This window comes from Meriones unguiculatus, chromosome 2 (genome assembly GCF_030254825.1).
Source record: "Meriones unguiculatus strain TT.TT164.6M chromosome 2, Bangor_MerUng_6.1, whole genome shotgun sequence".
Taxonomy (NCBI): Eukaryota; Metazoa; Chordata; class Mammalia; order Rodentia; family Muridae; genus Meriones; species Meriones unguiculatus.
In genome coordinates, this window is record NC_083350.1 from 179,698,942 (window position 1) to 179,716,553 (window position 17,612).

Consider the following 17,612-nt stretch of genomic DNA (forward strand, 5'->3'; position numbering starts at 1 on the left):
TGGCTCTCTTCACTGATTCAAATTCCATCTTTCAGAAGAATTTGTAGATATAACTGACACTCAGAACTGGCCTCTTTATGGGCACATGTTTCACTACAATGGAAACCACATGCAGTGGATGACAGAATACAAAGAGACTTATAAAAACAAGGCTGAAACTTTTACGAATGATAAAAGGGAAATGGGAGTTTTCAGTAGAAAAGTCCTCTACAAATAACACACTTGTCTTTGTTCATATTTTCCAGCAATAAAGGATAGCTTTAGATGAAAATACTAAAGGTTATCACTTATGTTTGTTTTAATAGTTCTGAACTTTTGAAGAAAGAGAAATCAAATTAGAAACACTCATAAGTTGAAAAGTTCAATGAATCATATGTCTTTTGTGCTTTGCTTCTTTTCACATACTAACTTATATCAGGGTTGTTTTATGTTATCAATGATAGCAACCTTTAAAAATTTATTTTCCAAAAATAGGATAAAATACCTAAATTATATTATAGCCAAAATATGTTGCCAATAGATTTAGTTTAACATTACATTTCTTTAGAAGAGATTAAAAAACCCGATTTCCCTTTATTATTAATTGAAAACTCAAATCACTCAACACAATATACAATAGTTTCCTAAACTTCTCTAGTGTGAAAATACAAAATTAAAGTGTATATTATATTAACACTGATGAAAATCTCTATACAGCTATTGGAAGTTTTTATTAATTGTGACTACTTTGGCAAAAATGTGAAAAGTTTATTAGGGCCTAGTGTATCAGAAGTAATTTCTTGGTATCATAATCTACAATGTCACATTGTTCAGAAAGTGTCACTATATTATGAAGACACAGTAGACTGCACTCTCTTGTCAGAGGTCTCTAAAGATTGGAAATAGTGAAAAAAATACCCAGTCCTTAATATGTAACAACTAACAAAACTACTTTAACTGACTACATTTTGCCCAAAGTGATTAAGGACAAAAAAAAATAGGAATTGTTGTTGCTTTATTATTTGATAAACTGCTAGTAAGCTCCCATTAGAAGATCTTTAACAATATACCAAATTGTCTTGGTCTTCTGATCATATATACACACACACATATATATATGTATCTTTTTTTTTCAAGTAAAGAAATGTTTAACAGATGTAAACTATTTATTGAATATTTGCCACCAAATATTGTTAAATACATTATCTTGCAGCATATCGCTTTCAAGTTAAAATGTCAGAAACAAACACCAATATTTACAGTTCTTGTAAGGAATGTTATATAATGACACATTAAGGCGTAAATTCTTTTGGCTTATAATTCTTAAAAGAATGATAATAGCAAAAGTGATGCAAAATCTTCAGTGTGAGATTATGATTAAGCTACATTTTACAAAAATATGGTGTAAGATGGCAATAATCCCATTCAACATCCTGGATTAGATCCCTTCAGGAGGGACTGATAATTTATACAGTCAAACTTTAAAATTTACAGATAAATGCAGTTTAATACTGCCACTGAGAAGTACATCTCTTAACATATACAACTTTCAGGCCACAGTTTTGAAGGTCTGAAGTATCAAGTTGGTTTGATGAATTAGCCGGTTGGCACTTATGAACACATTTATTGCCCTGTTTAAAAAGAAAAAGAAAAAGCATTAATTTCATTCCTAAGATTCATTACTTGAAAATAAAATATTTATAGCTAATGTCATATAAATGGTAGCAGTGGAATAAAGGGGGAAAGTCAAGTTGGTAGTGAGTATTCTAAACTTTCCAGTTTGGGATTTAATGTTTTAGGCTTAAAATCTACAGTGTCTGGGAATTACTGCCTCCTGGTGGTTCTGATTGGCAATAAGGGGTTGAAGGGTTGCTAACTCAACCACCTTCATTTTTATTTCACAATTTATTCATTATATATCCAGATTGAAGCTTCTATCTAGCCCCACCCTTCCTTCTTCTTTCCCCTTCCCCTAGTCCACTAAAAGGGGAGTTATCCACCATTGCCATCTACCCATAGATTTTTAAATCTCAACAGGACTGCCTGGATCCTCTCCCTCTGTGGCTTGGCAAGGCTACATCATCAGGGGCGAGTGATCAAAGATCACGCAACAAAATTCATGACAGAGGTAGCCCCTGCTCCTCTTACTTGGAGACTGAGCTGCCAACTGGGCACATCTGGGCAAGGGGGGGTCTAGGTCCTCTCCATGGTCCTCATGATGCAGTTGGTGCATCAGTCTCTGCACAACCCCCCTGGGCTCAGATCCTTTAGCTTTGCTTGTTTCCTATAGGGCTCCTGTCCCCTCTCTGTCCCTCTATTTCCAACATTCCTCTTCTTCCATAAGACTCTCTGAGCTCTACCCAAAGTTTGGCCATGAGTCTCAGCAGCTATGATCCCCTGTTGCTCAACTATCACAGCAGCTTTATTTGTAATAGCCAGAATCTGGAAACAATGTCCCTCATGAAAGTAATGGATTCAGAAATTGTGGTACATCTACACAATGGAATACTACTCAGCTATTAATTTGCAGGCAAATGGATGGAACTAGAAAAGATCATCCTAAGTGAGGTAACCCAGAAATAGAAAAGACACACATGGTATACACTCACTTATAAAGAGGATATTACCCATATAATATAAGATAGCCATCTACAGACCTAAAGAAGCTAAACACTAAGGAGGACCCTAGGGAGGATGCTTAAATCTCATTCAGAATGGTAAACAGGATAGACACCAGCAGTGATAGAAGAGAAGAAACAGTGATAGAAGAGCAGAAAGAATCCAACTCAAGGATCGTTTAGGCTAAACAAGTCACTGGTCAAGAGGACAATCCAAATTGGTGGAGACTGTGATTTTAGATACAAAACAAAATTCTGTTAACAAAATTAAATCTTATATGCTGAAATCATGACTCAGATGAGGTCTCCAATAACATGATCTGCTGTAGCATGATACTAAGCCTTGAGATTGATGGCATATCTACCATCAATGGGCATGATAAACTAAGAAAAGTTAACCACTTTTAATCTCACCCACCCTAACCTCTCTAACTGTTGCCTAAAAACAACTAATTCAGTATCTGGAGCCAACAAATATAAAAGCATGCTTTTAAAAGCTTCTCTAATGACAAACACAGACCCTGTATGGGTCTGAGATGGTTAATCAGCATATACCATATGGTGGTATAGCTTGTTCTTGTGGCACTCCCAACAATGAGGGGGAGGGGTGTTTTTCTTCTTACTGTGTTGCCATGTTCAGACTTGATATGAGGGTTTGAGACAAGTCTTACTGTTTCTTGTTAGGCCATGTTCAGTTGATTTTCCTGGGAGGGTTGCTTTTTATTTTATTTTATTTTTTTTAAACAGAGGAGAAGCTGGGAGTGAGGGGAGGGACTGGGAAAACAGGAGGGAGGGGAAACTGTTGGCAGGATGTCTGGTATGAGAGGAGGGGGAAAAGCTATGTTGAGTGCTAGGATGGTCTCCTAGAGGCCTGTCTTTGTGTGACTACAGAGCAGAGCTGGGCCTCTAGTTTCAATGTGTGGTTAGATCCACTGTGTAGGGTAGTCCCACTGTGTAGCCCTATCAGTTCCTCTGTACCAGGGCTGAAGTTTGGATCTTCATCTTAGGCATTTTTCACCCAGGAGCAGGTAGGAATGACCCAGTTGATTTAATGAGAATTTGTCTCCCTAGTGCAAGATGTCTTAAAAGATGTCACTCCACTAAAAATTTTTCTATTTGGGGTAGACAAGTCCAAAACTCACAGCATATTTAAACAAAACAAAACTGAATTTAAAGCTGGCCAAAGAGCAGAAAAATAGTAGCAAGTTTGAATAATGCATATATAATTTTAGATTAATGAAATGTAAATTTCCACCCTTTAACATTTTATTGTACACGATTAATTAAAATTAGAAATAATGATACCATTATGTAAATTATATCTTTGGTTATTTAGGCTTAGTTTATTAAACTAAGTCACAAAGGATCATTTTCCCTAGACAATGTGAGTTTGCATAAAGAACATAAAACCATTAATGTAACTATCTTTAAATTGTAATATAAATACAAGTATTTAAATTTGTCTGAACATTAAAATTGACCCTAAAATTTATACATCAATGTGCTTTGATTTAAAAAAATTTATAATAATATAATGGGTGTTATTTTATACAGGATCTTAAAACTTCAAAGATGTTTGCTGTGCCTGTTTAGAGTATCCTAGCTCTACAAATTATTTAAAAGTCCTTTTCAGTACAATTTTTAGAATTTTACCTGAAGCACTGCTGACCCACAGCTTCTGTTTAAAAAACACAATACCTCAGTCTACACAGAGCTCTACAGGCAGTTCTGTATAAATGTAAGACTGACATCCCACTTTCAACTGTCTTATTTCTTATTCATTTGCTTTTGTACTTTTTTACTCAGGTATACTGTTTCTTTAGCATCTCTTATTTAACAGAACACTGTGGTAAGCTACTTTACCACCTGGGACATTTACAATACATCTAGACCATGCTCCTGTGCAGGTCAAGGTGTAAATCGTCCAATGGGAAATTGTGGCAATGGGACTTTTAAAAAATGACCCAGGGTGGTTTTCAAACAAAGAAGGAATTGAGAATTATTGTATTAACCTCTGTGCACAATTTCTTAAGGCACTAGCAGCTTTGATAGTACCTGAAAAATCTTAGAAATGTACAATTATTGGACCCCAATTTCAGACCTAGTCCATCAGACACTACTAAAGTTTGAAAACAAATTATTTTAGGTGTTGGTACAAACCAGTAAGTTAAGAATGGCTTCATATCTATAAATGCAAAAAACAAAACAAAGAAACAAGTAAAAACATGTTCAGGAGAATATTGTATACTTGAAATTTTATCATCAGGACCTTTTCAGAAAGTCTCAAAAATTCTCAATGTAGGCTTAAGCTTTGTTAGACAATAAGAAGGCACTCACTTTCCATTCACCTGGTTCTGTTAAACCAGATGACTTTATTATTAATAGTGTGCTTATCTTACATGATCTTTCCCTTTTAATTTTTACATTCATATCTTCTCTGGCCCCTAACCCCTACCATGTGAGTGTTTGGAATTAAACTTGGGTTGTCAGGCCTTTTACCCATGGAGAGCTCTCACTGGCCTAAATGACATGGTTTTAATAGCCTACAAAAACATTAATTTAAAATTTTAGTAGAAAAGTATAAATAACAATACTTACTTGCCATCTTTAAAATATGTCTTCAGAGTGTCACTGAAACTTTTGGAGTATTTTACAAATTCTTTCTTTTGGTGTTCAAGTGCCTATATTTATGGAAAAAAAGATAAGCTAAGTCAAAAGAATATCACAAAAGACTAAGTCAAAGGTCAATGATTCTAAGGAATATTGGATAGACTTTATATTCCATAAGCCTTAAGAGCCTTTACCTCCTATATTATTAATATCCACTTATAAGTGAGTTTATGCCATGTGGTCTTTCTGCTTCTGGGATACCTCACTCAGAATGATCTTTTCTAGTATACTAAAATCTGTACACCTAAAAAAGCTAAGCAAGAAGAAGTACACTGGGTAAGAGGATCAATCCTCATCCAGAAAAGCAAACAGGATGGACATTGGAAGAGGGAGAAAACAGGGAACAGGACAGGAGCCTACTACAGAGGACCTCTGAAAGACTCTACTCAGCAGGGTATTAAAGCAGATGCTGAGACTCATAACCAAACCTTTGGCAGAGTGCAGGGAATCATATGAAAGAAGGGGGAGAGAGACCTGGAAGGGACAGGAGCTTCATAAGGAGAGCAACAGAATAAAAAAATCTGGCCAAAGGGGCCTTCTCTGAGACTGATACTCCAACTAAGGACCATGCATGGAGATAACCTAGAACCCCTGTACAGGTGTAGCCCTTGGCAGTGTCCAAGTGGATTCTCTAGTAATGGGAACAGGGACAGCCTCTGACATGAACAAGTGGCTGGCTCTTTAATCACCTCCCCCTGATGGCGGAGCAGCATTACCAGACCAAAGAGGAAGACAATGCAGCCAATCCTGCTGAGACCTGACAGGCTAGGGTCAGATGGAAGGGGAGAAGGACTGTCCCTATCAGTGGACTTGTGGAGGGGCATAGGAGTAGATGAGGAAGGAAAAGTGGGTTTGGGAGGGAATGAGGGAGGGGGCTACAGCTGGGATACAAACTGAAATAAACTGTAATAAATAAAAAAAATTTAAAAAAAGCAAAAAAAAAAAAAAAAAGTCTTTACTCAAATAATCACACAACATTCACATCTGTAGACAAACTCCAGGAGACAATGTCTAAACACCAAACCCCTCAGTTCATGGGTCTTACAACAACTGAATGCAAGCATGTGAGTAGGGCAACAACGACATGCAACTTACCCTGCGGTTCTGGTATTGGTATTTCTTGAAAACATTATTCACTGTATCAAGTAGTTCTTTTATTGCACTAGCTATATCCCTGTTAGGAAAGGAACAACAACAACAACAAAAATCCTTAAAACCAGCTACAATGAAAGAATATGTCTGTGTAATTATGAATCATGTTATACAATCCCCTTTTCCCCATTGATACAGGCCAGAATGGCCTGAATCTGAGATTGTCACAGATTATCCTGTCTCTGCTTCCTGAGTGCTAGGATTAAAGGCGTGCACCACATGGCTGGCTATCTTTCTTTTGAGACATGGTCTCAAGTAACCAGGACTGGCTTTGAACTAGTAACACGTAACTAAGAATTTTGAACTTCTATGATCCTCCTGGATCCACCTCCAGAGTGGAATCATTCCCAGTTTATGCAATTGTGGATTAAATTCTGCTCTTCATACATGATAGTTAAGCTCTCTACCAACTAAGCCACATCCCTCAAAATACTCCTCATTCTCTCAGTTCATGTAGTAAGTACTTTAGTTCATTCTGAAGTAGTAAACACCTTTTCTCCTAAACATTCTGATGAATATATACCACCTCTTATAATGAAAAGTGTTGACATTAGGCTATAACGTAAAATATTACCTATTGGAGTAGAACTATTTTGACAGAGAAATGTCACCTGGCCACTGCTGCTTGTTTTAGCCTAAATCATGTAAGGGCCTATTTTCAAACCACTTCAATATTTAACAGTTCTGTGAAGGGTACATTCTATATAGTTAATAAAATGTTGACATAGGACTTGTGTTTTTGAGAAAAACTAAAGTGACAACCAATTAAAAATGCTAAATATCTACATATAAAAGGTCCACTAAATCCATAATGGAGCTAATTATAATGAATATAATAAAGATAATAACGATTATATACTATGTACATGCAACATCATTTTTTAGTTTATTTTAATATTCTGCAAAAACAGTAACTATGTAACTGTTATCACAACTAATGAGAAAGATGTGACTACAGTGGAAATGGATGGACAGGGCAGGTCAGCAGCTCAGAAACAGATTGCTTAACTTTTCTGGGCAGGGATGCAACAATCCTAGCAAAGCCACACTGGGACCCAGGGGTTGGGGAAAGCCCCAGGGACTTCTGTGGCTAGAAACTTAACTGTTAGGACAGCATCAGGCCAGGAGGCTGATGGCCTGGACCACTTTTACACTAGCTCTGCTCTATATAATAAGCCAGGAGGAAGAAGAGCAGGAAAGTAGCACAGCTTTGTCTCATTATTGAGTTCCAAGCCCATAATGAGGCAAAGCACCTAAGAGACACTGAGGCCCTGTATGATAGAAAGAATCCAAACAGCCTGGGACCAGTTCTGGCATTAGGCAGAGAGCTGGGCATCTGCAAACAACCATGTTGAGGCTGCCTGAGGGGTAGCTGCCCTCCTCCAGACTACGCAGATCTCTGCGGCTATGGCCCAGGCACAACTTAATCTAGCATTATTAACCTTGGTACCAAGTTGCTGACTCCTTCATCCATCTCTGAAACACAATTAGCACAGTTATTATTAGGCCAGTGCTCGTAATAGGATTCTAGCAGTGTCCCAGCATCAAACTAGTTTGGCTTGTAACACTGCTAGCTACCACAAAGGGTTCAGTATACCTGAGACTGTGCAGACTCATGCATAACAAAACCTAGCTTCAATTCAGGTGGGAAGGGTCTTCTTCCAATACCTCAGTCCAAAGCAGTATAGTTTGGTGACAAACCACTTTTGCTAGGACAGGTTGCACACTGGACACTTTGCCAGGGTGCCCTGTCAGCAGTGCTTCTAGAACAGCTCTAAATAGCATGGGAGCGCAGACTCTAGTCTACTGGACTTCTAATCTAGGAACAGCACTGATGTCTACTACTTTCTTTGGTTGTAAGCTTACAAAATCAAGAGCCTTGGCAAGAATGGGCCTGGGTCCTACCCTCTAATGTGCTGTTGGACCATGACAAAGATTGGTGCCATGGTGGCTACAGTTCTAAGACAGGCTTCTAGGAGTGCTTCACCCACAGTGACTCTGTCTGAAACCAAGGACAACCCTTGGTTGTCAGAGTCAGGCCAGGGATTGTGGAAAAGGCTTTCAACCTATCAGGGGTACAGGGGGAGGTTTGAACATAGACAATCTTTACTCTCCAATTTCTGAATAACAAAACTTAATAATAGAGCAATTGATAAAATTACTACTAAATTCTCCTTTATTTCAAAAAAACATCCAAGAAAGCCTAAGAGACCAACACTAGATAAGAACATAAAACACTGAGGCAAATTAATCAAACAGATTAAGAAATAAACAAGAAATTATATTTCTCAAAGCATTAGTTTCCATAGGTAGGTGAAAGACATCAGTACTAAGTAACAGAAACACAAATCAAAAGCAAAAGAAGACATCACTTCAAGGGTGCGTATCAGTGATAAAAACACAAACATAACAAATGCTGGCAAGGTTGTAAAGGAGAGCCACAAACACTGAGGTGGGATTGTACATTAATTATGATATTACTGTAGAGAACAGTATTAGGGTTCCTCAGGAATTAAAAAATGGTATAGCACCAATGGTATATCCACTTCTTGGATACACATCTAAAATAGATGAAATAACTCCCGTATTCACCACAAAGTATTCACAAAATAATTAAACATAGGAAACAAGTCTGATGTCCATCAACTGCTGGATGAATGGAAGCAGTAAACACAGTACAATGTTACTATGAATACTATTCAATAGTGAAAAACAATGGAACCCTGTAATTTATGATAATATGAATTAAATTGGAGAGTAGTACTAGATGTAAAACAGAGAGAGACATTACCATATAATTCTCCTTGTAAATAAGGTCTAAAAATGCTGATTTGATAGAAGTTGAGAGTAAATGGTTTGACTAGAGGCTGGGGATAGTGGAGGAAGGGGTACAGGGAAAGTCTGAGTAATGGGTACTAAGTCACAGCTAGAACAAATTATGGAGCAGTACTGACAGGAATAGTGACGATAGGTAACTACTACATACCAATTATTTGTTAAAAAGTTGGGTTTGTAATGTTTACATAAGGTAACCATGCACTGGACAGCACACTGCATCCCATTGACACATATAAACTCTGTATTCTTGCACATTTATTATAATACAATTAAGAGCCTGTACAACTCTGGATGGGATGGGGGTAGAAAGAATACCCTGGGTGACTGTTGATGGGCCACATTTTAAATCCACTGCAATTTGGTGATCAGTAGTTGACTAAGATCTGCTACCTTAGTGATATAGAGCACTTTTATAAACCGTATTGACCAATACTATCCCTAAGCCTGGTGTAAATGGAGATCTGGCAAAACAGTGTCTTACCCAGTTGTTGAACAATGTCCTTAAAAATACATTATCCATATACACACAGAAAAGCATAGGTTTATACTAGGAACACTGAATTGTATGAGTAATCACCTGGGAATTCTCAAATTGCAAAAAAACACACCAGTGCAAAACAATACTTGGACAGTGAACCAGATAAAGCATTGCGGTAAAGTAAGTGTCATTCTGTTATAAAGAATTTGCAGATGCATTCTGTAATAACTGACAGATTCCATACAGAGAGAAGAAATGTGCATCTACAGTTGTTTAGTAAGTTTTGTCTAACACATCACAAAGGTAGGCAATGGACATCAGATGAAATGTACATAGAACTTAGCAAACAAACAAACACACAAGAAAAGTAGCGCTCCTAACTGTCCCACCCAAATTCACATATGCATCTTTACATCGGAAGACTGAAGCAGTGCCTACACAGCATGCTCAGTTTAGTTCTCCTGAACTAAGTTGCCTGACGTGATATACAGTAAACAACAAAGAATAAGCCAATGAATGCATGGCTTTTCATGCATTAAATCAGGATCATCACTAGCTCTCATCAACTGGAATCTGCCAGACTTTTATTATAATTAGTTCCACAAAGAAGTTCCAATATAAGTTCAAACAGAAGTATTCATTAATCAAAAAATTTACAATATTCTCATAATAGACTTTTTTTTCCCTAACTAACTAGGTACAGAAAAAGAGGAGCCTTTTCTCCTTCCTAGTGTTAATGTGATGTGTTTGCTTCAGGTTTTCTGCTAGACTTTATGCATAATACTTCTTTCAGTTCTTATAAGCGTTACCTTCATTTTTATAACAGATTTATTTCTATTTTAAGTACACTGGTATTTTGTCTGCATGAACATCTGTGTGAGGGTGTCGGATCCCCTTCAACAGGAGTTACAGACAGTTGTGAATTGCCATGTTTGGTGCTGCCATGTGGGTTCTGGGAACTGAACCCTGGTCTGCTTTGGAAGAGCAGCCAGTGCACTTAACCACTGAGCCATTTCTCCAGTGACCTACCTTCATTCTTCACAGTCAAAAACCTAAGCAACTTGTAACAGAACTATGTGTTACAACAGCGATTCAAATCGAATTTGGCAAATATACTTTAAAATGCTTATATATACTAGTCAGCAGAAGTATTTTCACTACATAAACAAAACCTACAGACTCATTTATATGCCTATAAAATTTGGTGTAATAAGTTTAATATTGCTAAGATATGGGAAAGTAAGCTTATTAATTTAAATATGAAAAGGTAAGGCATATTAAAGAAAAAACTAAACTGTAGCTATCTGTGCTATTCAAACATGATTGGCTCCTCATTTCACACATAATGTGGACATCCAAAAACGTTCGGCAAATAAATCCTCAAATGCATAGGAATATATTTAGTAGAAATTTCAACTAAATATTTCTACACCATTACTCTTAATGCAATGGTGTTTAATACATTGAAACAGTGGAAATGAAATTGTAACATCCATGCCTTTGTTAAAAATATGGGCAACCTCTCAAGGTCTTGAGATAGAACTTAGTTGTTCATAACATAGCTTGCATAGGTTGTAAAGAGGTGCCTCATTGACTGCCTAAACAGTGGTACTCAACTTTCCTAATGGTGTAACCCTTTAATAAAATTTGTTGTGTGTGGTTACCTCCAAACATAAAATTATCATTGCTCCCAACTGTAATTTTTCTACTGAACTGTAATGTAAATACCTGACATTCAGGATATCTGATATGGGACCCCAATGGGGTTACAACCCATGATATGCAGGTTGAGAACTAGTGTCCTGGGGGAAAGAAACTGGTTCTACATTTCTGCCTTGGATTTCACTTCCGACTCACTGACATTCAGTGGATGATCCATCATTACATTTCAATTCAAATAGCAGAAACTTGTCTGCATAGATTAGATAGATTAATATTATGAATCTAGGAATAGAAAACAGCACAGAGAATGTTGGCATCAGCCTACTAGATTTCAAACTGCTCTTTAACCTTAGAAATGTAAGTTACTTTTTTTGTCTCATTCTCATCACCTAGAGGAATAATTATTAAAAATATATCATTAATAAGTTAGTACCGGGAAGTGATGGTACTAAGACCTTGTTGCTTCTAAAAACCCCTACTTCAATGGTCTGAAGCTAAGAGTATGACTTTGAATGTCCCACCACCACCCACCTAGTGTCCGCATGCTTTCATCTGAAATACACGTTAGTTATATAACTTATCTATATAATTTAAATTATTATCATGTTTTCTCCACTATTTCATTGATTCACTACTGCCACTTAAACATTCTTAAAGAACAGGACACTCTGAGGCCACTGTGTACAAAGTTAATGGCATTCAAATTTTCAGATTTTATTTCAAATTAATGTTCTAATTAAATTCTATATCAAAATAAAAAGAATTGATAATCCTTGTTATAAAAAAAAATCAAAGCAAAAAACCTCACTTACTTGATTGTCTGCAGAAACCTCACTCTATCGTTGATCTCATCTGGAATCTTACTGAGAATCTGTTTAAGTGCCCGTGCCTTTTCATTCAGGTCCTGGAATTCTGGCTCTGGTCGTTCAATCATGTACTCTGATAAAAAAAAAAAAAAAAAAAAAAAAAACAAAAAAAAAAAAAAAAAACAGAAAAACAATAAAAAATATCATGTGACTCTATGATAAATTCAAGTCTAAGAACTCTCAATGCTGACCAAGGATGCACAGAGTAGGAATAAGCATTTAGTTAGAAAGAGAAAGAAGTTCAACTTGGTACAGTTCAAAAAAAAGTTTATGGTGAGGTAAAACAGGGTAAGACCAAACATTTTTGAAATATATGGGAATATGTAAGAAAATCTTAAATATTCACCCATCTACTGATCTACGCTTATCAGTACTAATATTCTACTATGCCACGAAGCCTTAAATACTTAAATTCATGAAGAAAGTGAAGCTCATTTATACATTTGTGAATGGAAATTTAAATTCAGTAACTTAAAATCCCTACACTGTGGAATACACTGCAGTCTATTTTATTAACTTCTTTCAGTACTGAATATACGATGGTTCATTATATTAAAACTCCTACAGTACTGAATGCACTACGGGTCATTATATTAAACCACTATAGTGTGGAATATACTCTGGTTCATAAAAACCTTACAGTGTTGAATATACTACGGCTATTATATTAAAAACCCTATAATGTGGAATATACTGTGCTTCATCACTATGACTTTCAGTACATTCTTAAATTCGCATTGTAAACAAAGACTAACTCAAATCCAACACTTTAGCTGGGCTCACAGAATGGCATCTTGGAAAGGAGTTCAATCAGACTTGGCAGATAAAATAGACTCTCTACCAGGCTCCCTGTCCTGGAGGAATCTCAGCAACTTACGCCTTCAATGTAGGCTGGCCAAACTGGCAAAGTTTAAATCTCAGGAAATGACAAAGGCTTTCCTGAAAGTCATGGAATCAATTCAAAGAGCTTCTTTCTCTTCTCTATTAGTAGAGGTAAGATACTATATATTTTTTTTAATTGTAAAAATGGTATTTTAAGTGAAACCCATCTCTAAATTTTTATTAAAAAGCAAAGCAGCAACACTAGTGTTGCCCTCTCAAATCTGTAGTTGAAAAAAAAAAAAAAAGAAATAGTAACATCAAGACAAATGGTTCACTCTTTTAAATACAAAACAAAATATTTCTCTGAACTAGTGAAACTGAGACTCATTTATCATTATATTAACAGGTAAAAAATAAAAGATGCAGCAGCAACAAATGCCTCATATAGCTAAATCTGACAAGTATAGAAAGTTAAAGGGCTTGCGTGTCTACTTTGTACAGACAATGCTCACAACCATCACGAAAAGCATGAAGGCATAGGGCAGGGGGACAACTGTCTGGTCAAATGGTAAGGATGTGAAAGAAGTCCTTCCCAGGAATGGAGACACTGAACACGTCTTCTTTCTGATACCTTCCACGTCATCAGCTGCCATACGAAGAAGGGACTCTGTGAAGTTAACCTCTACACTTTTTTTCTCTAATATTTTCATAATGATGTCTTGTGTGAGGCCTGGATTTTCCTTTTCAGCCTGAAAGAAAAAAAAAAATCTGCTAATTTTGAAACACAGAACTGTTCTCAGCACTTTAAAGGTAAATTTTAATTGTTCAGAATGTCCCTTCTATGGACACAGGAAGGTGGGGAAGCAGCACCGAGGGCGCTGTCTGCAGCCCTGACAGCGGAGGCACCGGCACATTCTTATTATGTGCAGTCACAGAGGCACTCAGGGCTCCTCGCCTCGCCTCTGTAGTCTCTCAATCAATCCGACAGAGACTCCCCATCTGCGCTCATACACTACTTTTTTCATGAAGTTTAAGTGCAGAGAGGGGTTTTAGCATATGTAACATTTCATCTTAAGGAGTGGCAATAATAACTCCTAGCAAGCATATTTTAAAGATGTGCTGTATTAGAATTAAACGCCAGGAAAAGCAAAATAAAACACCAGGGTAACTTTTGTAGTTTTTAATAAAATAGATTTGTTCCCTTACCTACTTTTCCATACAATAATTTCCATTTCCTATTTTAGTTTCATAGCAAGAAATTTTGTTCAATGGTTTTCACAATCTCTCTCATTGAAAATCGACTGTTATTTGTAATTATTGTTATTGGGGCGTGTGTCTGTACGTGTGTAATAGGCTGTCTGTCTAGCCATAGGTAAGGACACGTGCTCAAGTATAAATCAGAAGACAGCTCTGGGCATTAGTTTTCTGCTTGACAATAGCATTTACACATGGAACCAACTCATCAACGCCCTACAGTACCCTGGAATGTGATGTACAGAGCTTCGTAACTAAATATATCCTTCTACATTACTTGAGCTAAATCTAGGCACTAAAATCTTGCCATACAAGACTAAATATAAAGGCAAATTCCGCATTTCTGTTTTCTCAGTAATTTTATCCTATTCCACTTAGAAAATTCCTAATCGCACTGAAAGTTTGTCTCCTTTAGGATGCCTGCCAAGTAAGTCGATATAATGTTTTTTGTCTTTTACCCAATAATCATGTAAAAACATAATTTCCACCTTGACCTGATGGCACTCACTTTGCTTCCTTAGTTGTCAAACACAACCTCTCTGCCTTTGCTGTTCCGTTCTAATGTTACCGCAGTTAGTTTTCTTCTGTTTCACCACTTTCTTAAAACACTCTTGTTCTTATGAGGTCTCAAGTAGAAAAACCTGAGGTTGTGAACTAAAATTGGAAAGAGGCACAAAATATACACATGTATCTCAATGCTGAGATCACTGTACTAGGTGTCAACTGCTATGCTTATCACTGTGATAAATGATTAATGAAACATCTAAATTCTATTTGTTTTGTCAAGGTAACTTTTAAAAGAAAAAACGTTCAAATATGGCTACATGCACTGTTACAGTATTCGTTTCCTAAATTGCCAAAAATTATACTTGATGCTTATTTCATAACAGTTGTTTATCTTCCTTGTCTGGGTAGCATTAAGTCCACCTACATAATGAACTGCCTTGGGGGCATGGGAGCATTCTCTAGGTGCTGGCAGGAAAGATCTGTAGAAAAACATTTGCTAATTAAGTTAAAATGCTGAAAGAATTAAATTGAAGTCTGCAAACAAAGTTCTTAATTCAAGTTAGATCTGGCATAGCAAAAAGTCTCACAGACTCACTCAACTTTCTTAGTTCATAGAGCTCTTAGAGCCAAATGCTGCTTAGGTAGTGCAAATAACTTAGGTAAGCAATATGTTCTAACAACTCCAAAACCCAAAGCCTAAAGTCTATGTATATAACAAAACAGACAACAGTTTATCTCACTACTAATATTAATTAATGTTAATCTCATTGCTACATATTAATGGGATGTTTGCACTTCCTAAGCACTGTCATTTCTCAAACATTGGCCATACACTGGAACTACCATTCTCATTGTTTCTTGCACATTGATCCTTGTGTGTGTGTGTGTGTTACTTGGTTTTTATTAGTTCCACAAAAATACGACATCATTTAAAGGAATGCAGATCAATCTAGTATGTTGAAATCACAAACTACTTCAGGAGAAGTATACTACTTGAAGTAGTATATGAAGTATGAAGTAGTATATACTTCATACAGTATAAACAGATGCTAAGTATCATGGCACTCACTTTTTGAAAATTCTTCACACAACCCTCTTGAGTTTGCAATGTGCCTGGCATAACTTTGGGATTATATGTCTTAGTATAGTTGTTCTCATCCTTCCTAATGCTGACCCCTTTAATACAATTTCTCACGTTGTGATGACCCCCAACCACAAAATTATTTTTGTTGCTACTTCATAACTGTAATTTTGCTACTGTTATGAATATAATTATTTCCAATGGTGTTAGTTGACCCCTGTGAAGCATCCTTCAACCCCCACAAATGGGTTGCAACCCACTGGTTGAGAACAGCTGTTTTGGTGTTTTCTGGCTAAAATCCTGGCTAAACCTTCAACACCTCAAATTCAACAATTGCCTCCAAAACCTCTGCTCTGAGATCAGAGATGCTATCTGCACTTGACGATTTCAACCGTGAATGTGATGGTTACTCAACTCTGTAAGGACTCTAGCATGACAGAAAAGTGTCCCACAAGGTAAAGCATAGTTTTGTGGCCAATGATTTACGTCCTCTGGAGGAGCAGCAAGTTCTTTTAACCGTTGAGCTACCTCTACAGCTTCTCAAAAGGAAATTTAAAAACACAAAATCACCTTCTTCTACATAGCTTTCTTTAGTTTCACTTGAGACCTAACTAGCAGGGGAATTTCACAGTAACTGCTTAACTGTGTGATCAATGTGTACTTAACAATCATAGGTGTGAGCCTGGAGCAGAATAGTACATGTCTATAGCTTCCAGTACCTGGAAGACAGAGACCAAAGGGTTATTTTAAGGCCAAAGTTCAAGACCAGACTTGTGTAAAGTTAAGACTTTATGTCAGTAGTAAATAAACAAAGAAAAACAACACTAAAAGATCATTGCTATAGATAATGTATCTACGGACAATCCCAGATATGCAGATCTATCATAATCACACAATTGTATTTTTGTCACAGTGTCAGAAGAATATTCCTCAAGGGTACACTGTTTTACCTATTTTTTGAATATCACTAAAGGAAACAGCTACTAAAAACGTTTAAGTTTATTCTTAATTTTAGCATTAAAATATTTTAACTCAAAGTAAGTTATTTTAGTTAATAATGGAAATTTAAAAGTAAATAAAAATATGTCTGGGGGCACCCAAGCATATATGTAAGTTGAGAAAGCAGGTAACATTTTAAAACAATATGCTCAATATATACATTAAGTATCTCAAGTATAGCCCAAAACAGAAATATACGCTGAGAACAAATATGAAATCAAGTATATATTTTCAGCTTTCCAGTGGTTGTGTGCAGTGAAATTGTTTAACAGTGTATCTAAAATGGATTCTTATTACTAAGCTGGCTCACGCTAATTGTAATACAAAGTCACCAAGCATGTGAATATTCACACTTGGGACACATCTGTTTGAATTCAAGAGCTCACCATTTTACCAGCCACCCTGTCAATAGCTTAGGTCTAAGAACAATGAAGAAACTCACTTGGAATGTCATAACTATATTCCCGAAGTTACCTTAGTCTGCCATATTATTTACAAATTTTATATCCCATAACTAATCAATATGAAGCATAACTAATTTACATTTTATAAACAACTTTGAAGAATAGAAGGAACATAAAATGTGCTTCTGAGTACTCACCTGAAACAGCATTTGTTGTGTGCCTTTTTGTGTTTAAAGCTTGTCTAAAACTAAAAAATATCTATGTGACCTAAAACAATTTTCA

At 36.4% G+C, this 17,612-nt stretch overlaps 1 protein-coding gene across 4 annotated transcripts in view; it reads right to left on the reverse strand.

Annotated features, from left to right (window-relative positions):
- Window positions 1-977: 977 nt before the first annotated feature.
- The window catches only part of Pdcd10 (programmed cell death 10), a 41,658-nt gene continuing 25,023 nt past the window's right edge, over window positions 978-17,612 (reverse strand). For all 4 annotated transcript variants that reach the window (XM_021662607.2, XM_021662605.2, XM_021662609.2 and 1 more), the window contains 5 exons: window positions 13,717-13,834; window positions 12,210-12,336; window positions 6,363-6,441; window positions 5,196-5,278; window positions 978-1,610 (listed from right to left, as the gene is read on the reverse strand). In XM_021662607.2, coding sequence (XP_021518282.1) covers window positions 1,529-1,610; window positions 5,196-5,278; window positions 6,363-6,441; window positions 12,210-12,336; window positions 13,717-13,834 — 489 coding nt within the window. In that variant the 3' untranslated portion in view covers window positions 978-1,528. The remainder of the gene's footprint in view (window positions 1,611-5,195; window positions 5,279-6,362; window positions 6,442-12,209; window positions 12,337-13,716; window positions 13,835-17,612) is intronic.